General features: G+C 45.4%; 1 protein-coding gene across 5 annotated transcripts in view; it reads right to left on the minus strand.

Moving 5' to 3' along the window:
* Nucleotides 1-24,183, minus strand: part of MDGA2 (MAM domain containing glycosylphosphatidylinositol anchor 2) — a 315,520-nt gene that overhangs the window by 99,337 nt on the left and 192,000 nt on the right. For all 5 annotated transcript variants that reach the window (XM_042868550.1, XM_042868537.1, XM_042868569.1 and 2 more), the window contains exons 7-8: nt 20,523-20,852; nt 10,180-10,473 (exon numbers count right to left, since the gene is read on the minus strand). In XM_042868550.1, the coding sequence (XP_042724484.1) occupies nt 10,180-10,473; nt 20,523-20,852 (624 nt within the window). The remainder of the gene's footprint in view (nt 1-10,179; nt 10,474-20,522; nt 20,853-24,183) is intronic.

Raw genomic sequence — 24,183 nt, forward strand, 5'->3', positions numbered from 1 at the left:
CCTCATCAATGGTTCATGACCAGACGTGAAGGCCATGTTGCAGGAGATTTGCATCTGGCTCTATCCAGGCTGGATGCTGAGACAAGGAAAAAGAGCTGGACAAAGACAGCATGGAGAACTGAGGGGTGGGAAGGTGATCTGCAAAATAACACCTCGGCTTTGCACCAGATTACAGCTGAACAGAAATCTGTTCCAATACAGGTCAGAGAAGAAACTGCACCTGTTGACCTTTGCAGTGCTGACCAGGACCTCCAAAACAACAACCACCCATCCCTCGCTGCAGGCTTCAGTCCTGTCCATCACTTCAGCTATGGGCAGCATTCCTTGTGCCCCTGCTCTGTGTGTCCATCCTGCAAACGGGGAAATGAGGACAGGCACAGTGCATTCATTGTCACGGAGTAAAGAGGAGAAACTGTACCAACAATGTGTATGAGTGATGAAATAAATCTGAATAAGCTGCCTCACCTTGAGAGAAACAGTCAATTAAAACAGGGGAGTATCAAACTGGCTTTATTGATAAGAAACTCTATTAATGGATGGAGAAACTACAAAGAAACTGGAAAAGTGTGAAATATGTATCAATTGAGAATGGTCTGAGTGTGTTCTCGAGGTCCTAGACTACCCAGAAATAATAACTTCTCTAAAAATAGGTAGGATATGCCTCCGTTTTGTTTATTCGCCAGATGTTACCAGCTCAATAACAAATGAAAGGTGTGAAATTTCCCTTTCATTATGTGGAAAGCTTCTGAATATGAGAAGGGGAGCATGAGAAATCCCGTTACCGGGAATTTTCTGCCATAAACTTCCCTCATCTTGAGCAGCTTTCTAATGCTGCCAGCCCCCAGAGCAGGTGACTGCGGGCCCCACAGGGACAAATTGAGCTCAGAGCAGTGTGTGCATGGCTGCCTTTTGGTGCAAGTGAAACCTGCCTGCACTGAGCAGAGTGGGGCTTCCCGGGAAGGCAGTGAAGCAGGGAAGCATGAGGGTAAGGCCCACAGTGTTGACAAAGATGCCCAGCCTAGAGGTCCCATATCGTTTGGCAGAACTTCCATTATTCTCAGCGATTTCATAGAATCACAGCATGGCCTGGGTTGCAAAGGAGCACAATGCTCACCCAGCTCCAACCCCTGCTGTGTGCAGGTCACCAACCAGCAGCCCAGGCTGCCCAGAGCCACATCCAGCCTGGCCTTGAATGCCTGCAGGGATGGGGCATCCACAGCCTCCTTGGGCAACCTGTGCCAGTGCCTCACCACCCTCTGGCTGAAAAACTTCCTCCTCATATCCAACCCAAACCTCCCTTGTCTCAGTTTCAAACCATTCCCTCTTGTCCTATCACCATCCACCCTCGTAAACAGTCGTACCCCCTCCTGATCTGATTCATAATATGTGTTGGATTTTTTTTGATGGGAGGAGAAGAGGGAAGGTCTCATGCAAAATGGTCAACGTAGGTTTTTCCAAAGCCTGATGGGAATGACCTAAAGAAAGAAGGCTCTTTGAAAAAGCATCACTGTCCCAGAGCAACAAAGAGCCTGTTGGCTTTCACGGCATCTTGGTGTCTGCTGTAATGAGTCCAGCATCTCTTGGACTGATTCCATCAGAAAAAAACCCTGATTATGTACCAGCACAATCGAGGTCTAATTTTGTTCCTGCTGTTGAGTGAAAGGAATGTGCCTGCTGACACCATTTTTTTCTCCACAGGCAAAATGATTTGCAAAAGTTCAACTTAGCAGCAGTGGACAAAATGACTGAATAATAATAATTAAAAAAATCTGCTAGAATAGAGCACAGAGAAAGCAGTAATCATTCTCTGAACACACAGATTGCCTTAAAAGATTTTACTTCACGAGATTGTTAAATTCAGAAACACTCAAAAGCTAAGATAGAGTTATTTACTCAGCAAAGGAGACAATCACGTAATCAAACACTTGATACATTAATTGTGGAGACGGTCTCTCTTTCATCATATTACAAAAGAGCTTCTTCAAACCAGACCTGGCCAGCTCTTCCCCCTCCTGTTACCTATGATCAGGTCTCCACATGGTTGAGTGCCTACAGCAGGAACCAGCTGCTTGCCTGCAAGCTGAAGAACCACCACCTGCCTCCTTGAGCACACGGCCTGCTTAGGCAGCACCTGCCCTGCTGCACAGCTGGGAAGGGAGCTTCCATTTTGTGTGTCCTCATAGGAACTGTGCAAGCAACACCCTACAAACCGGAGCGGTGAGGGCAACGCTGCAGCTACACTGTGCAGTGGGAAGGAGCACTGCTTTGACCCCAAAGCTCATCACCTTCACCCAAAGAAGCTCTGCATATGAGACAGCTGTGGGATAGCTGAGCATCCCAGACCTGCAGTAGACTGTGGGCTATTTGCTGCTGTTCTTCCCTTTGGGATTCCTAAAAAGAAAAGATACATCTCAGGAGGTTCTCTGAGCGACTACAGCTTTAAGATCAAATAAGAAAAACATCATGTGATCTCATCTGCAATTATAATTTTCACGTTGCCAGTTTCTGCATGTTCATTATCACTCCAGGTCACCAGACATGCGTTGCCTTTGACCTTGTGAAATGTCAAAAAGCTCCCAGTATTTTACTTTGCTGATCAAACCATCCATTATTTCCATGCATTTTTCTTCCCTTGCCACGTTCAGATAAATTACGTACAAAGCCCTAATTGCTCACGTGCTATGCTGAAATGGCTCTCTATCTAAACCTGCATGGAGAAACAAGAGACCAGAGCCTGGTCTGGTGGGTGGCAACCCTGCAAATAGCAGGGGGGTTGAAACTAGATGATCACTGTGGTCCTTTTCAACCCAGGCCATTCCATGATTCTATGAAAAGCTACCCACAAGAGAGACAAGCAGTACCTGGACATTTGTCACTGCAGGTGAGGGAATCCTGAGGCTCAGACAGGCACTGTGCTGCCCAGAGAGGCTGTGGATGTCCCGTCCATCCCTGGAGGTGTTCAAGGCCAGGTTGGATGGGGCCCTGGGCAGCCTGGGCTGCTATGAAATGTGGAGGTTGGTGGCCCTGCTGTGGTGGGGGGTTGGAGCTTCGTGATCCTTGAGGTCCCTTCCAACCTGGGCCGTTCTGTGATTCTGTGAGAGCAGCCCTGGTGAAAGCCTGCAGCCCAGGGACTGAGCTCCTCCAGCACAGGGTGCCAGGATGGAGACAGACACTTCAGAGAGCAAGCTAATGTGATAAAGGCAAATGGCAGCAACGTGTATTTTGAAGTTTTGAAGTTGTTTAGGTCAATTATTAATTCCCACACTTGAAAACAAAATTCAAAATGCACAGAAATAGATAAGTAGTGAAGTCCAATTGTAGCTCTCCTTTTGCATGATCTCTCTCCATCAAAACCAAACCCCACCTATGGAGAACGGTGACTAGCCAGTGACCTACACAGGAGGTACTTCTGAAAGTAATAAACCAAGCAGTCTGGGGATGTATTGGATTACATGGAAGTTGCTCTGAATATTAATCAGCTTCTCCTACTATATTGAACACTTATTACATAAGGAAAAAAAAAGAATGTTAATAGCATCTATCTGAAACGTAAGATTCAGATTTCCTTTATCATTTCAACATGCATAAACACAGGACTCAATAGTTAACTAAAAACAAAGACATTTTCCCCACTCAGCTGCTCTTCTCCCTACAAGTTTCCCAGACAAACCCTTTTATGATACATTACCATAGTTAAAAATCTTTAGGCTGATTTAAAAATCCAGTGGGTTTCACCTGAAGTTGAAAAGCTGAAAAGCACCACGACTCAGAGCCATAGGCCTCCTGAGACAGCAGTCTTTAGCTTCTTGTCATTCCTTTCCTAATTCTCTATTTCTCTCCATGAGATTTCAGTTTGTTGTTTCTAGTTCAGTGTAGGATGGAGAACACTTCATTATTACATATATATATATATATATATATATATATATATTTTTTGCTCTATTAAGATACATTTACATATACATATTTCATCAGGCACGTATTTAGACAGTCACAGATATGGCAAATTTTGAGCTGCCAAACTGCTCCTAAAGCACAAAAGATTATTATGTTTCCCATCTTCACCTGCAAATGACATCTACAGTCACAACAAGGAGAACCCCATTCTGAGCGGTCTCCTGCTGATGTAAAACCAGAACAACTGATTTATGCCCCACCGATTCACTCCAGCTTTGGAATGATGCACCTGAGATCATAATTCAGCCTCATATTTCTTGCTAATTAGCTCTGTTCCAGTTCAGATTTAATCCCTGAAGGACATTTCCCTTTCAGCACGACTTCACTCGTTGTTTACAATCTATTACTGAGTAGGACTGACATACACAGACCAGAACCCCCATTGAAAGGAAATTTCAGAGCACCACAGCGTGGCTGAGTGCCCTGCCAGCCAGGTTACCATGAAATATGTTTGATGTTTTAAGAGCCTTTAAAAGTACTTGGAGACCAATGCATTTGGAAAACAGTTTATGTTACAAACAATATTTTATACAGCGCCAAAGTAGAACTGCAATATATGAAACACGAGCCCAAGGTGCAGCAGTGTCCACTGTGACAAATGATTGTGTCCTTCCTGCTATCATCACTTGATAAGGTACACGATGTAAACATTTGATTATATTGTACTCGATGGCATTTTTATTTCCAGAGCCTTCTCTTCCAGCAGCAGAAATGGTGCATTTAAATTACGACTGGACAGCACCCAGTGGGTGTTTGTTTATTTTATTTACCAACATTTGCACACCAGACGGGTGTCAGCGCTGTGGGCAGCACTTCTTGCTCGAGTTCCTCAGCTCTCTTATTCTGGGAGCAGCTTCCTTCAAGAGCATGTGTTGAGAGCAGCCCTCCCATGCAGCCCTTGATGCTCCAAGGGCTTTTCCACCTGAAGCAGCTCCTGGCACTGCTGTGCACTCCCAGTCCCACAGCACCAAACCATACCTGGGAGATGCCTTAGTTAGGTGCTGGCACTGCTGCTTGGCAGGATTCATTCAGCATGGGTAGCCCAGTCCATGATACACTCACATCACTTAAACCTGCCTAAACGTGGCAGGAAGATGCAGAAGAGCAACAAGAAATTGGCACAAGCACTTTACATTACAGCCTCACTCACAGAATCGTTCAGGTTGGAAAAGATCTCTAAGGCCCCCAAGCCCAACCCCAGCCCACCCCACCATGTCTGCTGCCCACATCCCTCAGTGCCACATCTCCATGGCTCTTGGACACCTCTAGGGACTGGCACTCCACCACCTCACGGGCAGCTGGGCCACTACATTACCGCTCTTTTGGAAAAGAAATGTTTCCTAATATTCAACATGAACAACTTATGGCCGTTACCTCTCATTCTATCACTAGTTCCTAACCAATCTCTCAGAGAAACACCAGCAGGACTCTCCAAATCTATCAAACACTGAAGATCGAAATCAGTAAACATTACAGCTTGAGGTCAGTGCCAGCATAGCCAAGAGAGAGCAGCATAGGATGGCAAAAACACCAATAACCAATAGTGTAACATATAGTAATAACCAAAGGAGACAAGATTTACTGATCAAATCAGATGCTTTCTTTATTACAGCATCCTCAAAATCTCATCTCTAATACCTCTAGGGTAGGAAAACCTAATCTCTATTTCATAGGTAGAAGAGTTGGGAGAAAGGACAACCATCCCAGACTCTTTCTTTGGGACAGACTGCTGCCTCCTGCAGGTGTTTTCACCCCCCAACGCCACGCAGGACACACTGGTACCTTACAGCTGGATCGTTCAGATTCTCAATTACATTCCTCTCACGAGCCTATTCCATTAGTCCTCAAAATGAGTATCTTCTTGTCTGTATTTTACCATTTAGCAACCACTTTGTGACAAAGAGCGCATGGCTACTGAAGCGTGCTGCGAAGCACCCTGAGCACAGCCTACATCAACACCTTGTCCAACAGACCGGGGCCCAGGGTGCTGAGTCTTCCTTCACTTCTTGTTTCTTATGATGCTTTTACTTTTCTCTAATACAAGTATTAAAATTCGAGGGGAAATGGGAAACAGCTGATGTTTTAAGCATGACTTGAAGCCAAACTGTGGAAAAGCAGAGAAAGCAGCTATTCTTTCTAGACATCACAGTCTGGGAAGCCAACGTTACCGAGTGTGGGGATCAAGGGAAGGTAGGGAAAGAGAGAGGAGCAAAAAAGAGTGAAAAAAGTAAAACTCTGCCCTCTGAAAGTGGAAGGACAAACTGAGAGTCGGTCAAATTAAGAAAACGTCTTTACCTTTGTGTTAATTCTTAGCAACAGTCCTGAAATTTGAATTGAGGAATGCTGAAAGATTTGCCCTCTGGTACAGCACAGAGTAGCACAGCACTGTGGTGAGACAGAAGGTCCTCCCACAGCAGAAACTCTGCTTGAGAACGGGGCTGCATGCAGCTGCAATGTTCCACAGACATACCACATACCCACGCACCATACACAAACCAAAAGCAGTGAGCTAATACATAAACAAGTGCTTCAATACATATCTTTCCCTTTTGTAACCGATAGGAGGGTATAAAATAAATACTATAAAATTAGTGAAAAGAACTGATTTTTATGACAATTGAATAAATGCTACCCTGGATGCGGAAACAACACTGAAGTCAATGTGGACACGCACTTTCCTCCCACAAGAAAAATAATCCAAGCGTTACAGAGCATCTGCTTTGTCCATTCAGCTCCAAATTGTCACTCACTGGGATCTGAATAAAGTACGTGGGAATCTAAATCACGACAGATTAAGGAAAATTCTTCTGCTCTATTCCTGTTCATTACAACCGTTTTCAAGTTGTCTTTCTCATCTCCATCAGAATACATGAATTGCTGCATCGAATGTGGTGCTAAAAATACATAAGAAAGAGCTTTCTCCTCCATAAAATACAGTAAAATAACAGCAGTGCAAGCACTGCACACACCAGGTAATGGATGCTGTTGGAAGCCAGCAGGAGTACTCCCATGGGTCCACCAAGGACTGGCTCAGTGCAACATTCCCCACAACCCACAGTCACCCATCCCTTCCTCTCATGTGAAATGCATGACTGCCTCCCTGCTGCAGCAAATCATAGCACTTGCTTACAGGCACTGGAGCAGAGACCAGGATAAATAACTTGATTAACAGAAGAGTGTCCATTTCTGTGACTTGAAATGGTCTTTTGATTTGATTTTTGGATGATCCTGTGTGGAGCAAGGAGTTGGACTCCTACATCCTTATAGGTCCCTTCCAACCTGAGATAGTCTGTGATTCCACGACATCAAGTCTTCCAAAGCAAAACATGGCACACGTGTTATACAGAGCCATGTCAAGACTGCTTCTGAATACTTGTTCTTCAATTTTCCCCACTGAATTGAGCTTCTGAGGATTCCAAGTGAAAACAAAAGGAAAAAAAAAAGCAAAGCTGGAAATTTTTTTAGCTGAGGACACATGAAACAGGGCTTCTCAGGACTCATAGTGCTCCTAGGGACTGAGAGAAGAAAGTCTTGGTGTCTCATGGGAGAGGCAAAGGGTGGCACTGGGGCAGTGCAGCCAGCTTGTCCCAGCTGGGAATGCTAGAGCAGCTTTACCTCCAGAGCTGCACTCCGCACAGATAAATTGAAAAGAGGACACACTCTGGCAAAAAGAGGATATAAACTGAATGGCAGTGATGGAAGCTATCCAAGCTATCTGAAACTCGTGCACATTATTATCTTTCTCAGCCATCGCTGTTGCTCTTTAAGGAACCGCAGTCTCAGTTCTATCAGCAACCCTGCTGCTGTCCTCCTGAGCTCTCCCAGCCCATCCTTTCAGGAACAGTGGGCTGGTGAGAATCACAGCAAATTTTTACAGGTCTGATTTTCTTTAAAGTACAGCTGTAGTGAATGATCTGTTCTTGTGTTTTTAATGTTTGCAATGAATGGCACAGAAATGTCCCAGCAAAGCTGTGATAGCTTAAATATAGCACACCCAGCCCCAGGCACACGCCTGATAAACTCCAGCCACCAAGAAGCCCCACAGTGGTTCTGTGCTGCTGCTCCCTGCCTTCCCCAAGCAGTGACTGCTATTCTAACACACCATCCATGCCATGGGGATGCAGGGCATGGCACTGCCATCTCTGTCACCCTCGAACCACCTGTGCCCTGGGGACACATCCATTCACAGTACAGTCTTCATATCCTATCCTCTGCTCCTTCATATGTCTTATTCATTCCACCTTTTCATTCTGTTTACTTTCTGTTAATGAGCTTTTTTATGTGGCTAGAATCAAACAGATATAATGACCGCTTGTTTCAGGAGATCAGAAAGAGAAACTGCATGTCATCAGCAGCAGCCCTGGTGATAATAACTGCAAAAGCAATCACGAGAAAAACCATCTCAGTAATAATGATAAGAGTAAAAATTATTGTGCCACCAAGGGCTCCCTGGTGCTGCCACAGCTCTGGATTAAGGCATAGTGGCTGGAGGCTGGCCCAGCCTGTGAATACAGGAGCCAGTCCTCCCTTCTACAAGGCATTTGCTATAGTAGTGCCACGGTTAAGGCACAACCCTCCCTGCAGTGCTTTTATACTCAGAAGGGAAAGACAGAGCTCGTCGTGGGGTATTTAAGATCCACCCCATTCCCTGCCACCTCAAGGCAGGGAGACACATCAGTGCAGCTAAGGTGATGAACAAAACTTAATGAACCCACCACGGCTCTGGGGAAGTCCACCAACTGCTGCAGGCTCTGCTCTCTGCAGACAGGGGCAGAAGCACACAGCAACAAAAAGCTGTGCTACCGCACCAGGAAGCAGCACTGATGGAAGCACAGCAGATACACAACATGTCATCAAGGGCAGGAATGATTTGCTACAACACAAACCTTGAAAAAATCAGATTAGTTGACTCTTAGTAATCACTACGAATATTGCCTGTCTCATCACTGAAGGTCTCAAATGAGGTCAGCTGGGCTGTTAAAAAGGGAATGTGCCCTTACACTTGGGTATCTGAAACTGGAACAGGTGCAGGCTGCACAAGTCACTTTATAAGCAGGTGAACACAAACACAATTCAACAAATGAAGTAAATATCTTTATCAGACATGCAGCCATAAAAAACACCTCCTTGTTCCCCACGAGCATCGTCAAACCAGACTTTCCATTTTCCAGTAATAAACACTAAGTGTTGCCAAATTTACTGATCTCCCCTTGTGTCTTCCCTCCCATTCCTGATGCTGACTGTGAGAAGTAGATTGTATTTTTGTAGTACAACAGTCCTAATGCTAAGGAATTGAATTTTGCTAAACTTTCTTTTAAAATGGCTGCAGGGGTTGTTCATAAAGAATCATTGGGGCATAGCTTAGTACAAGGTAGAGTAAGTTTGCCAAGTAGCTTGGATGTCGGAGTACCTAGACCAGGGCAAGGCAATAAGGAGGGAGAGTCTAGCATGCATTGTCCTCCTGTCCCCCATGAAAAACATGGAAGGCCTAGTATGCACTGTTCACTTGTTCTCCATTGAAAAATGAAAGAACAACAGATGGGGGATAAACTGATATAGAAAAATGTTTTAGCAAGCACACTGGGAAGATTGTGAGCTTGATACACTTAACCAGTGAGCGACAGGAGAGATCACCCATATTGGACAGAGGGTATTCAGTGGAGGGGAACTCAGTGATAAGCTGTGCCATTTCTCTCTGCCATAAGGGGGTATTATGCCCATTACTGCAATAATAAATATATTTGCTGCTTCACAAAGATCTCTGCCTGACGAGGAATTACTGATTCTCACGTGACAGTTCACTTTCAGTGTCAAAAGAGGCCATACAGACCTGCACGCAGATCAGCTGAGAAGGAGCAGCTCTTGCTCTCATTTTTTCTTTCTTGTTTTACATTCTCAACAAATGAAATCAGTATCAGATCTGTATTTATAGAAATACACCCTCCTACCTCATATGCTTGTTTCTGTGTCAAGAAATTCAGAGCTAAGCAGTGGGAAAATGATCATGGCCCTGCACATCTTTTTAAAGCACAGATGGGACTTCCACACCATTTTTATTTCTATATTTACGTTGAAACTATGAATTCAAGGAGTTGCAGAGCCAAACAACACAGAATCTAAAATGTAACAACTGTTAAGACTCTCACTGCTGCTTATTTAAGGGAGAAATCAACTTCTTTTTCTCAACAAAACCGCAAGAAAAGAAACTAAGGATCTACTCACACTGTACGATGAGCTGCACCAAAGCTTCTCTGGGCTTCACATTGAACCCGTTGTACTGGCTGGTCTGGCACCTGTAGGTGCCTGTCATCTCCCGGGACACGTTCACTATCCTCAGGATGCCATCGTAGCTCTCCATCTGCATCGTTCCATCTGGCATCGCCACCTCCTTGTCGGCGCGGGACCACAGGATGATGGGCTTGGGCTTCCCCGTCACCTGGCACTGCAGCTCGATCGTGTCTCCTTCCCGTGTGACCAGGGGGGACTTTTCTTGAGGAACAGTCAGATTGGGTGGGACTTCAAAGGAGAAGGAGAGTTTGACAATTAGCATCACAGAAACATTAAGTAGCTTTCTTGCTTATATGGTTCTAATTATACATCAAGAAATACAGAGCAATGCATATTGATTGCATGTATCAGGAGTCTGTGAGACACTACTTTATTTACAGGGCAAAAAGGCTCAGCTGCTTGAGTTAAAAATAAGATTTAACAGGCCCAGACAAGGAACTTGCTCATCACCCTGCAGACACCCAATGTGCCAAATGCCATACTGGTGTCTATCAGCACACTGGGACCAACTCTTGCAGCTAGCCCTTTATCACCATGAATCACAGCTTTCCTCTGTATGGGTATTTGCAACTAAAACCTTTTTTTATTTTCTTTCCCAACAGACTAGCTGCTGATTTTATCCATCTCAAAGGCCACGCAGAGGAAGGATCAGGCCAATCAGAAAGCAGCTCAGAACTGGAAGTAAAACACAGTTGGCGCATACATAGCACAGGAGGCTCATTGAAGCTGCACTTCTTCAGATATCTCTGCCTTAACAAATATGGAAGGAATAGGTGAAGAACTGCAGCCAACAGAATGAAGGCAACTCTGCGGGCTGGAATAATTGTCACAGCTGTGCTTATCCCTCCTGCTCTCTGTAGCCTTGCAAATGCAAGACCACCTAATTGCAGAATCACACAACCAAAGGGGATGGAAGGAACCTCAAGAGATGACTGAGTCCAATCCCCAATTGCTACCAACTGCATTACAATCACAGACCAACCCGAGCAGGGAGACACCCTTAAGGATCATTGAATCTGACTCTTAGCAATGCTCATCTCAGCAGAAACACTGCAGGGTCTTTGATCAGAAAATCGTGTGTCACCACTTGCAAAGCCAGCAGAGTTCATGTGCCATGCAGCCACTGAGCACCCATGGCCATCCTCCTGGTGGAGGCAGCCCCTCTGCTGTGGTGGCTGCATTTGATAATTACAAACTGCTGCAAGCCCTACAGGCCTGATGAAAGCAGTTTTGCTACCTCCAATTAGCGTCACCATCTCCTCATACCTGTATCAGATTTATATCCAATTTCCTACTTCTTTCTTAGCACGAGGCAAATAAAAGAATCATCTTTGAGGTCACTCCAGATCACACACCTTGCCTTTGGCTCTGAATGTTTTAGGGTGGGGCTGAAGATACGAAAAGCTTGATTTAAAAGCCCAGTTTCCCTTTGTGCCTTATTAAATGTTGGCTGCACTTGCAGGCCTTCCGCCCAGAAATGAAGTTACAGAGCCCCTTGTTTAACACCAGTCACTTACAGACCTGCCCTGCACAACAACATCTGAATGCCAATGCTGACAAAGTACAGCTCGAATAATTTCATTTCTGCCCCTACAGACTGCTGCTGTTTGGACGCTGAGAGGGGCCTTCACATGCAGAGCTCTGCTTGCCGGGAGCACCGCACACGGCAGCCGTTCCCTGCTACCACACCGTGAGGAGCCGGACCCCGTGCAGCTGAAGAGGTGTCTGCACAGAGCTTCTAACAGAGACTCCTGTTACAGCTGGGCAGGGACCGCCCGGCCTCTCCGAGAGCCGCGTCCCTTTTGTTCCGGGAGCTTTGGCCTCTGCACAAAAGCCAAGAAATGCCTTGCTCAACTCAGAGCTGTGTTTGAGTGTGACCTGTGCAAGGAGGGACTGCAGCGTCAGCTGCACAGTGCCGTGGTGAGACGGCTTCAGAATACTGCCATGATGGGAGAGTCCACCGTCCCCTGGGGCAGTGAGATCTGTGCTCGGTCACCTCAATTTCAGAGGATGCTCTGTGATGTTCAACCAGCCTCGTGTGTCCTTTTAGGGAGGCCGAATGCCATCTTATTTTACCAGAACCTCTATCAGCTGGGGAAGGCATGTGAGTTGAGAGGAAACCTTCCATGCTTTGTTCGCTCCATTTTAGTTCTTTGGGAAGAACAGGAAGGCAACAAACTGCCGCTGTACTGCACTATGATTTTGGTGTAGGGTTTTATCCCAGCAGGCAGCTCCAAACGCACTGCTCTCTACTCACTGTTCCCTCTGTGGAACTGGGAGAGAATCAGAACAAAGGTGAAACTTGTGAGTCAAGAAAAGCCAGTTTAGTAGGACAGAAAATGGAGGAATAATGAGTGAAGAATCATCCGAAGTGTCCAGGGCAGGGGTAGAGCTGCCCGGAACGTGATTGCAGCTCTGCTTTGTGACCGTGGCTGACAGTGCCTGTGGATGAGCTCTGTGGGTGCCTCTTCCCCCCAGGGCTGTATCTCCAAGTCATTGTTTGGCATGTTGATGTGCTTCTTGAATCTTCAGTCATGAAGGGGTTTGGTATATTTTTCGTCACCAGATCCATCTGTATATTTTCAAAAACTTGCAGCTACTTAATTACCTCTTGTATCTTAATTCTGCTGTCAAATTTGGCTTGAATTATCAGCAGTCCAAATGCTGCAACGGTGCACGGTTCTGGCCTGTCAACTGACATGCACAGGAAGCATGATGACACAGGATTTGTTTCCACAAGCATTATAGGTAAGGAAAAGCCTTCACAGAAACTTAAATCAATGCAATACCCACAGACAGAAGGAAGGGAGAATTAAAAACCAAAAACAAAAATGAACAAACAAACAAAACAACAGGCTTGAGGAGAAAATAATCATTTGACATTTTGTTCCCTATCAACAACATAGGACTGAAGAGCAGGGGGGAGGCAGCTGAGCCAGCAGGGGTTGCACAAGCGAGGCGTGGGAGCAAAGGTGCAGGAGAAAGGTTGTGTGAGCAAGGGCCTGCGAGCAGGCAGAGGGGCTCCTGGGTGAGCACGATTGAGCAGAGTGCCCCCTGCTGTGCCAGGTGCCACCAGCTCTGCAGCTGCAACCGGTTGTGCCAGGAGCTGCCAGCTGTGTTGGGTGCCATCTGCTTGCCAGGTGCCACCAGCTGTGCCAGCCTTCGTCTCCCGGCAGGTGCTGCTGTGGCACAAGCAGAGTCTGGAAGGGACTCAGCCCTCTGCGAAGGCATCTGCACGTCTCTTGCAGCACCAGCTAGAGTCTGCTGCAAATAAAGGTCAATTCTGTTCCTGCTTGTGAAGAATAATAAATTGGCTATACGCTATACCTGAAACAACAAGCATCACCTTATTTACGCTACAATTGGCTTGAAAAATAAGGGAATACTCTTAGTGCTTAAACCCGTTTCCCAAAGCAGAGTCTTATCACTCAAGAAACAAAAGTGTTAGTTACACTGAAGTAGCACCTAGTTTAAAAACACATATTGTTATCCTTTGGAACTGGCAGATCTGAGAGCTACTGCTGATTTATGTCCACTCCTGGCTTTTAAACAAAACTGTCTCAGACAGCCTTTGCCTCCAAAAGCCACCAACTCACCAAAGGTCAGATGGCAGAAGGCATCACTGTATTTTTCTCTACAGGAGAAGGCGTACGGAACCAAAATAGATTGCTCAAAGTCAACATGTATATGCTTTATTATGTTTATGCACTGAGTATTCTGTGTAAACATAAACTAGTCGTAGTCTAGTCTAGATCTTGGAAATCCTGATGAGTCCTAGAATAACAGAATCATATAATCACAGAATGGCTTGGGTTGGAAGGGACCTCAAGGATCATGAAGCTCCAACCCCCCTGCTACATACAGGGCCACCAATCTCCATATCTAATACTAGAGCAGGCTGCCCAGGGCCCCATCCAACCTGGCCTTGAACACCTCCAGCAATGGGAGTCGACTTACTGTACCTACTTTAAACCTTCAGAGAGCTTAATTAACTGCCCTGTGATTGCACAAAGAAGGGAGGGCAGATGCAAGAACCTGCTCACACAGAAATCATTTGACTGGGCAGAAGACAAGCAACATGAGAAGGCCTTAGAAGTGTTGGCCCAAAGGCAAGCTTGAGGGAGAACAGGTCCTCACTGAGTGTTTCATTGGGGATTATAGGGGGCACAGAGAATGGATGTGGAGGTGACTGTCAGTTTTGGGCTCAGTGCCTCCAAAGGACACCATGAAGCCATGACTGCCAGCCTAAGCAGTGACAGGGAGGTGGTGGCTATAGGAGTTGTGAGTTAGGGTGACCGGACTGACTGAAATGATCTAATGGTAATAGCTTGTAATTGCAGGATAAAGGAAAGCAAAGCATGTTTGAGCTGCATATCAAGAAATACTGGAAAAAGTATGGAGATGGCTCAGAAATAAACTGAAAAGAGATTATCACATTGTTTTGAGTAATTTGAATTTGCAGTAATTTGCATTTTAATCATCCTGGACAGCCAAGACTGAAGAATGTACACTGTACTGGCTAGGAGGCATAAGTGAGATTATTTGCCTATCCCCCTGCTCTAATATTTATAAATGTGAAGGTCTGAATCTCTAATCCTCATAATCCTCAGCAAGACACAACTATTTCAGTCCCTGTTCCTGATTCATCCATTATGTGACTGTGGTGGGAGCTGCAAGATGGGTAAGAAGGGCAAACTGAACTTTAGAATCGGAAGCCAACCTGGAGTACAAGATGCACTAGAATGAGATCATTTAGCCTGTGCAAGGCAGCAAGGGGCAGTTATTCAGGTCCTCAAGACATGTTCTGTAGACAGGGAATAAAACTGTTCAGTCTGCCTTTAAAGTGCATTTCTTTAAAAAGTGTGAAAACCAGGAAGAACTGCTGAAAGGTTCTGCAGAGGTGGGCAGGGCAAGCAGCCCAGGACAGGGAACTTCTTTCAACTTTCCCATGGCCTTTCATCACCAGGAAAGAGGATCTACCGAGTTCCTCCTCTGGAAGACAAATTGAGTGAGGAAATCGTGCCTTGATTTGAGTGAAATCACTTTCTCTGACTGTGTGCTGTCCCCACAGGCCACGTTTCCTTGAGCATCAGCCCAAAGTGAAGACACGAGCAGCAACCACTGATCTCATGGGAGCGCTTGTGCAGAAGATCTGTTCAGACAGCAAAGTAATTCCAGAATCAACACTCAGCTCACCACGTTCCTACTGCCTTAAAACGCCACCTTAGTCTGCAGTCAGACTCTGAAGAGGCACATTTTAAACCCAGGACATACAGAGCCAGCAGCAAATTAGCCAAATTAGCTCTCAGCAACCTCAAAGGAGCCATGCTGAGGAGCTCCACGTGCCATATGCAAAGCAAGTTGCCAAGCCAAACACCGCAGCCCTCCAGAGAAGAGCAAAGAGATTCAGCCTTGCATGCTGCTGAGAAGGGAGCATGTGCATGGGCTGCTGGACCTCAGGGGATGAGCACAGCGCAGAGGATGCAGTCCTGGTGGGGCTGAAGGCATGGAGATGCCAACAGAGGCAGGCAGGCTGCAGGAGCACACGGGCAGCCCTGCTGCAAGCGGTGCGACGGGAAGGGACCGCGGTTCCCAGCGATAAAATTAAAAAGAAAAATCTGTGCACATTAAGTGCTCTAAAATAGAGCTATAAAAGAAAAGCTTTTTAACAAAATATGGCATTTATCTGTCCCTCCTGTTCACCTATTCCCTTCAAAGATAAACTCTGAAGATAATGGCCCACAAAAAAAAAATCATCAATTTGCTGCAATAGTGAATAGTCTGTCTGTTTTCTGGTAGTACCCCTGAAGTGTCTCAGGGCTGCCCATGAACGATCACTCTGGACAGTGCTTAAGGTTTACAAACATTTTTATTAGATCACTAATTATCTCACAGAAAGCATTTTTTCATTATGCTAAAAGGCTGTGCTGTGATTATAATAAACATTTAGAAGTACAATGAAGTTCTCTTTTATGTATCATCAAAGGAGGAGAAAGGTGACCAGAGGACACGTACTTCACAAACAGATTGAGGCCACATGTTATAATACATGTCTGGGCATTTAATTAATTCACAATTTAATAACTAATTACTTTAACAGGGAAGCCCTCCCATCACACTGCAGGGTAGACATGTGGCCTCACAGAAGCATTCAGATCAGAAAAGACCTCCAAGATGCCCAAGCCCAACCCCACCCCACCATGCCCACTGCCCACAGACCTCAGTGCCACATCTCCATGGCTCTGAAACACCTCCAGGGATGGGCACTCCATGGGCAGCTGTGCCAGTGCCTGATCACTCTTTCACAGAAGAAATGCTTCCTAACACCCAGCCTGAACCTCTCCTGGCGCAGCTTGAGGCCACGATCTCTCATCACATACAGTAGTTCTTCAGGAATTACTTTGCCTGTCTCTGGAAACACTCATGCAAATCAATTTATTGGCATGACTGCCTAGGTGGTGCACACTCAACACAGCTTCAGGTTCACCCAGGCATGCAGAATTGAGATGACTTACTTACCACGTAGAGTATCTAATTGTACCCACTCTGGGCTGAAACAGTAGAAAGAGCTCTCTTAGTTAAAGAAAGGTCAACGCTACCTGCCGCCCGGAGCATCAGCCACTTCACCCAGCCCTTCTGACAGCAATTCAGGGCAGTGCATCCAGAGAGAGCAGTTAAAATAACCCCCTTGAAAGCACCACACATTTCAGTGCACAATGCGGCCTCCAGGGGGAAGATGAGAAAAAGCCAGAAGTGACAGATGTTACGTCTCCTGCAGTACTGACACTGATTTTAGGGACAGAGTAAGAACCCACACTGAGCGCAGCGGAACAGATGTGACCTAAAGCCTTATTTTTCCTTCTCTGAATATGATATTTAAGCAGAGAAAACGATCATGAAGAAAGACAAACACACTTCTCTGATCCACCTCTTTCTGGGTTACCTTGAGCCCATTTTGCTGTTTTTTTGGTTTTTTTTTTCTGTATTCACTTCTCTTGCCTTCAGATCCCCCACAACACACACACACACGCACAGAAAAGCCGTCTTGTCACTCAGCATTTGCCCAGGGTTGGTTTTATGGCTGGCAGGGCTTTTAGAGGACAAAGACGCAAGCTTTGAGTCTCTATTTCCACAATTCAGTGACCTACTTATAGAGATGTAGTGGGGAGGCTGCAAGGGGATTATTTCAGGTCCATTTAGACAAGGTACTCACACGCCTTTCCTGCTGAAAATACAAAACGTCAAGGGAAAAAACATTCCTGCTGGAGCGTGACACTGAGCATGCCAGCAGGCTGGCACACCATGCCTGGGTGTCCCTGCCCAGCCTGCTGCTACTGGAGACCCAGCCATTCTCCTGCCTCCTTTGGGAAGATGCAGCTTCCCCTGCTCGACTTTGTGGTTCCACGAGGAGCCTGCTGTGCTCCAAGAGGAGCTGAGCTGTGTTGAGTGTGCACCACCTAGGTAGTCATGCCAATAAATGTTCCCTGCAGGAACAGGGAGCAATCCCAGAGCCCACGAAGCAGCACCCAGCACAACTTGGTGCCTCCAACGCCAGTTCTGGCATTTGGAAAAAAACACGTTTGCGCTCAGGCCTTATGTTCGCAATTACCACGGCACTAATGATTCTTGATGAATCAGTAACGACCTTCAAATGTGCGCTGAAACTATTTCAGCTTCCACTTAATCAGGTAATGAAATCACACAAATACGCAGAATTTAGAGATGCTGAACGAGGTTGATTCCAAGCGCAAGACTTTTTTCCCAGCTCTGATCTTCCTGAGCATTGCAGGGCACTGTCTGTAAGGGCTGACATAATCCATCACCCCTGGTGGGGCTCTGATGGGGTTACAGGTACAGCCATCTACCGGGTGCTTCCAATCCATCCAACGAATCCCCAGTGAGTACAGATAATACAGTGGGCACTTCTGCCAGGTGGAAATGCACGATTGCACAGACATCACTTGCTTCATCCTAACAAGCAGGCAACAAAATTTGCAAACATCATAGAATCACAGAACGGCTTGGGTTGGAAGGGACCTCAACCATCATCCAGCTGCAATTCCCATCATGCAAACTTGGCACTTACTCTATAACAATCCTCTGTTTGCAATGGAATGTGTGTTTTTTTCCTCCCATCTTGCAAGGTTTATATATATGCATGTGTTATGTTTCAGGGTGGAAATACTGCAGAGGTGAACTGCATCAGCACTGACTGCCTGTTCACTTACACGGCTGCAAAATTTGGCTTTGCATCAGTGACCACAATTCCTTGCATCTCATTTTTACAACATGAGTTATAGTTCATCCTACCTCTGCAAACTAGACTCCAGTTATCTATGAAGAAGCTACAAAATCTGCTGTCAAGATTTTGCTGAAGGCAAGGCTGACAGCTTCCCCTCCCTTCCCTTGCCCACCCCCAGGTTTCCATCCCAGCAGGCAGCCAGGTTGGGCCAGGCACAATTTGCTCCCTGACCGTCACAGGGACTGAGGTGGGGCTGGGCAGCCTGGGCTTCCTTACATCTCCTTGCCTTTTTAGAAGAAAGGCTGAAGTCTGCATGTTTCCAGTCTTCATCGTTAGGACACTGTGAACTTTCAGAGACGATCAAGTGGCCCTGAATTGGCCCTGGTCAGCTCCCTTAGAAATCTCCTATCCAGACTCACAGAGTTACCTGAGTTCATTGTGTTTATTTGTTCCCTATGTTCATTACAGGTCAAAACACCTCCGTATTCATCTCTCTGCCATGTCACTGATAAAACATGTGCAACACACTTGTAACCTACAGGCCAACTTGGGAGGAACCAAGGAAATGAGGTCTCCTGAGCTGTCTGCTCAGGACCAGACCAGGACAGTTTGCCTACACAGAACTGCACTGGTCCCAAGGAAGCCCTGCATGCTCCAGTTCTTTCAGCTCTTTGCTGAAATGCAACACCAGCAAGCAAAACCATTCTCCTATTGGCACCACTGTCTTACTGAGGATGGACGGCAGGTTCAAGATTACAGCCTAAGCAATAATTTATCATGACAGTTGTGAGATTGTTTAGACATGATATGTATTGTGAAACAAAAACAATATTAGAAGAGTTAAATAATGGAAATATGGATGTATCTGATGCAACAGAGTGCAATTAATCTCTCTGAAAAAGTAGAAAGCAATTTCTTGAATGTTTTCGGTAAAAGGGTCAGAAGATGTCTGTTAAACATTTTCTTTCCATGCTACAAAAATAGTTTTCAATTTGTTCTTTGTTGTCTCATGTCTAAACAGCTTGCACTGCATGCCTTACCCCAGTCAATGACATGCACAGTCTGAGGGAAGCACTGCAGAGCTTCACATAAAAGACAACAAGGAGAGCAGTTGTAATTCTGACACTCTTTGTCTCCGTGTTCTAACATTAAATAGTGTTCTGAAAACAGAAGTGTTCATTGCTTTGTTTCTGTTTGCTGTTTTATTTCTGTAGAAATCAACTGCCAACCCTTATTTTTGGCTTTAGCTGATTTTTCAGGAGGAAAAAGTCCTACATTCAGAATGCTCTCTAGTTTATGATATTAACATGGGCTACCTCAGGTATTGAACTCCACTACTGGGGGAAAAAGCCTGAGAAACGTGTTGGTTATAAGCAAGCTATTAGCAAGGAGATAAAGAAAAGCTGAGAATTAATGTTGTGTTATACGGTCCTACTCCACAACCACAACAAGGCATTTATTATCAGTCAAGCTAATAGCCAAGGTTTTAGCTCATCCAAAAGAGAGACATTTCAGTCACTGATCTGGAAATATGCATAATAGGCATCTCAAACTTCTTCCCTGTTGGGAATCTCATGATCCACCAACAAGCAGTGTATAATCCTTAAGAAAAAAGAGAGCTCCTTCCGCTGTTCTTGGGACTCGCTGTTTATTGAGAGCAGCTGGATGGGTTCAGTCTGGTTAACAAAACCACCCGCCTACTTTTCTGTGTCATTTCCTGCCAGCTATTTTTGATGACTCCAGACAGCCTGTAAGTCCAAAATAAAGGCCGAAATCCTTTTTCAGAAGCAATAACTTTCCCTACAATAAAAGCAGGCATATCTGAATAAATGAGACCCTTGTGTGCTCTTGGAAGAGAGCATCACGTGCCACTTACTCTTTTAATCAAAGCAACTCAGCTCACCATTTATATCCTGCTTGGATATCCCAGTGTTGAGAAGCACTCTGCATATTCACCTCTTTTTCCCAGGAGTCGAGGAAAGCTATGAGCTGCCTACAACAGATGCAAAACTGAAACCAGAGAAAGCCTCCTTACCTGTGCTGCTGGAGATGTTGACATCAATGCTGATGTCCGATATGCCACCTCCTTTCAGAGACGCGACACACGTGTACGTCCCAAAGTCTGTGAATTTCAAGTCAATGATGTCCAGGTTGGTGGTGCCAGGCGACACGTCGGGGTCGGTCTGTGTGATGACCATCCTTTCAGAGCTTCGCAAGGGCCGCCCATTTTTAAACCAGCTGAAGGTGAGCTCCTCCGAAGGGACAGCTTCCACCTGGCAGGAGATTTTCACCTCTCGCCCAATCTGGATGTTGTCATCTTTGTGATATGGATCAGGAGTGATCCAGAAACGTCCTTTTTTTAAGGCTGAAATGTGTAAAAAAGAAAAAAAACCAACAACTGTTTAGTCTAACAAAGCATCAATTTTGCATCTTCAGACTTTATGAAAACTTTGGTTCATTCTTCCTTTTCTCTGTCATACTGTGGTTGGGAAGTCACTGAAACTTCCCATGCAAATACTTGGCACATCTTTGTAAGATGAGATCTTATTCAAATACCATCAGAGAGCATTCACTGATAAAAGATTTGTTACTTCCAAAATGAATAATAGGGATTTGTAGTGTCTAAATTATGCAAAGCTGCTGACAGCTGAAGAGTAACCAAAATAATTCATAAATTTTTGTTATCTGTTTCTGGAGGTCCTTACAATCCCTTCCTCAGTCCTGTGCTATGGGAGCACTGAGAGAAGAGAAAACAGAGACATCAATCTGACATCACGAATAGAACCAGTAGTGTCACCAGCAATCTACGTGGAAACAAACATGGACATGCAAAACAGTTTTGTGCCAGCTGGTTCAATGGGAAGAGATGAGACGTGCCCAGGGCTACAGACTGCCCTGGTTTACAGCTCTGCTCTTCCCTGAGGCAGCGTGGAGGCTTCTCCCAATCCTGCACAGCCCAGAGGCAGGCTGCCTGCTGCCACCTCCTGTAGGCAGCAGGGCTGAAAGGACATCATTATCAGGCCCTAGCTAACAGTTGCTCTTCTGAGATATAACCCTGTGAGAGAGCTCACTGTGAGTACGATGGTTGCATTTCCACAGCAAGGATCCCAGGGATGTCTGTTTACATTCGAGGTGATTCAATCTAGCAGTAGACAATTAATTCTCTAGCCCCCAGTAAGGCAGACACAAGGCAGTCTGACCACTTCAGATGGGAACTGTAGAGCAGGTAAGTCGGTGGCCACCCCAGGGGCAGGCTTAGCGCTCAGGAGGGCTTCCTGCCAACCTGAGGATCACCATTCCTCACCATCTTCCTGGAAAGACAAGCATCTGTAACTCATGTTTTCTGATCAGCCTACTGTACGAGAGCAAAATAACACTGCAAGTCACTAATTTGAATTTTCTTGTCACTCTTTTAATGAGCATGAAGCAATCCAGAACTGCAACCATTTACGGCAGCAAATTGGTTGCTATAAAACAGTCTTGGTTCAATAGTTATTTTTGGACAAGTGCTTCAGAATCAGCCATTAAGTTCTTCAAATACAAATATATTTTCACGTACCGAATACAAAATACCACTTATACAATCTCAAGATCCCCATCCCTCTATATATGTCTGCCTAAGTACATATGCATATAGGTGCATTTATATATCCTATCTCCATCTAGAATCCCTTGCAAGGAGAACATCAGCTAGAAAATACCAGTTACAAGCAAACAGTGAGGTTGAAGACAAGCACTGGAAGACAGCAAGCACTGGAAGACAGCCTTTCTATCTGACATTTCTCTTCTTTGTGCTGGCTTCCTGGTGAACTGAAATGTTTTCCAGGCTGCCCTGGGTTGTCTCCTGCTCTCTCTGCCCTCCCACTCCATGAAGAGCACCCGGGTGAGAAGCATCTGAGAACAGGATGTATTAGCAGCATTCTCCTGCCTAGCCTCCTGTATTTACACACATCCAGCCCATGAAGTGTGATGCTGTTACAAATGGCCAAAGCTGTGAGTTGGAAATTCCTGTGTCTGCATCCCATACTTTGGGTAACCCATGGTTTGCACTTCCTGCATACAGTCAGCATAACAACATCAAATACAAAGACTTAAATGAGGCACCAAGGATGGGCAGAGATCCCAACGGGTTGGACTGTCACATCTCTGCAAGTGGTGAAAATGCCCATTCAGACTCAGTTTTGTTAGCTCAGTAGCTCCTTGAACAAAACAACTCTTAGGAGCTTCCAAATGCTTTGCTGAATTTGCACTTCCATGACTCTGAGGATAATTAACATTTAATTAATTAGCTGTTGGTTGGTTTTCTTTTTTCTACTTTATCCAATGCAGGAAAGAAGCATAAAATCTGTCGACCTGTGGGCATCTCCTTGCACGTGGCATGAGAAACCCTTCCTGCTGAGGATGCCAGTCCTCTTAACCAGCAAATGAAGACTTGGTGTTCGCTGTGCTGCTCAGCTATGGCACGCAGGGTGCTGTCACTGAAAGGTAACCACACATGAAAAATCCAAGCGGTTGATAAGTTTTTATGAATTTGTGGAGTTTGAAAATGGCCCCCATTCAACATCTATCATTCCCTTTTAAAAACTGCAGCCAGTTCCCTAGGAAGCAGAATTAACACAAGCTTTGATTCCAGAGTCTGAACCATACATTGTATGACAGTTAGGAACTATCAGAGTAAATAAGTTGGAAACGCGAAGTGAACTTTTTTGTTTGAAAACAGAAGAACAAAGAACGCTTGCATCAACAAAAAATCAGCAAATATATTATGCACATAATTTGCAGACGGGGAAAAAGAAACAACAAACTCATAATAGGCATGATGAGCAGCACATTTCGACCAAAAATATTTGCTAATAACTTCAATCAACTATTTTTATTTCTGATTTTCTTTTTTCTTGTTAGCTTTGACTGCTCATGCACTAATTACAGCAGCTTCTCCTTGCTATAAAGGAATAACAAAGTCTGATAGAAAAGTCATATTAATGCTTGCCCATCCTTCATTAACTCTAAGTGCCAAGGAGTGTACACCTAATCTGAATATTTTTCTGTACATCTAAATACAAGGAATTCAGAGGGTGGTGAGGCACTGGCACAGGTTGCCCAAGGAGGCTGTGGATGCCCCATCCCTGCAGGCATTCAAGGCCAGGCTGGATGTGGCTCTGGGCAGCCTGGGCTGCACACAGCAGGGGGTTGGAGCTGGATGAGCACTGTGCTCCTTTGCAACCCAGGCCATTCTATGACTCCATGATCTTGTGCAGATCTGAGACTCTACACGCTGCAGCTTTGTATTCTCAAGACTGCTGAAGGCAGTGACTCTGGAGAGGTCTGCTGACCCCATGTCCTTTGTCCAAAGGCAACCCTGTGTGCTCTGGGTCTGAGTCTAGCTTGATGGGACCCTTCATTGCTATGACAACTTCTCATTCAAGGGCCTGAGCTGGGTCACCTCAGCCCCTTCTGTCTCTGCCAGCCAAGAGTACCCTACGCTCTGACTCACACAGCCCTCTTCTCCATAAGTGTGACTGAGAGTGGTTCATCTATTCAGGTTTTCTGACACTTTAAGTCAGGAAGCTTCCAGTGTTTGAAGTGGAGTCTCATCAGCCTGGAGCAGGATATCTAAGTTCAATTTCCCCTTCCTAAAAAAGAGCTCTAGAGATGGAGATGGAGATGGAGATGGAGATGGAGATGGAGATGGAGAT

Source organism: Lagopus leucura, unplaced genomic scaffold (genome assembly GCF_019238085.1).
Source record: "Lagopus leucura isolate 7727_CA_CO unplaced genomic scaffold, USGS_WTPT01 Super-Scaffold_1, whole genome shotgun sequence".
NCBI lineage: Eukaryota > Metazoa > Chordata > Aves > Galliformes > Phasianidae > Lagopus > Lagopus leucura.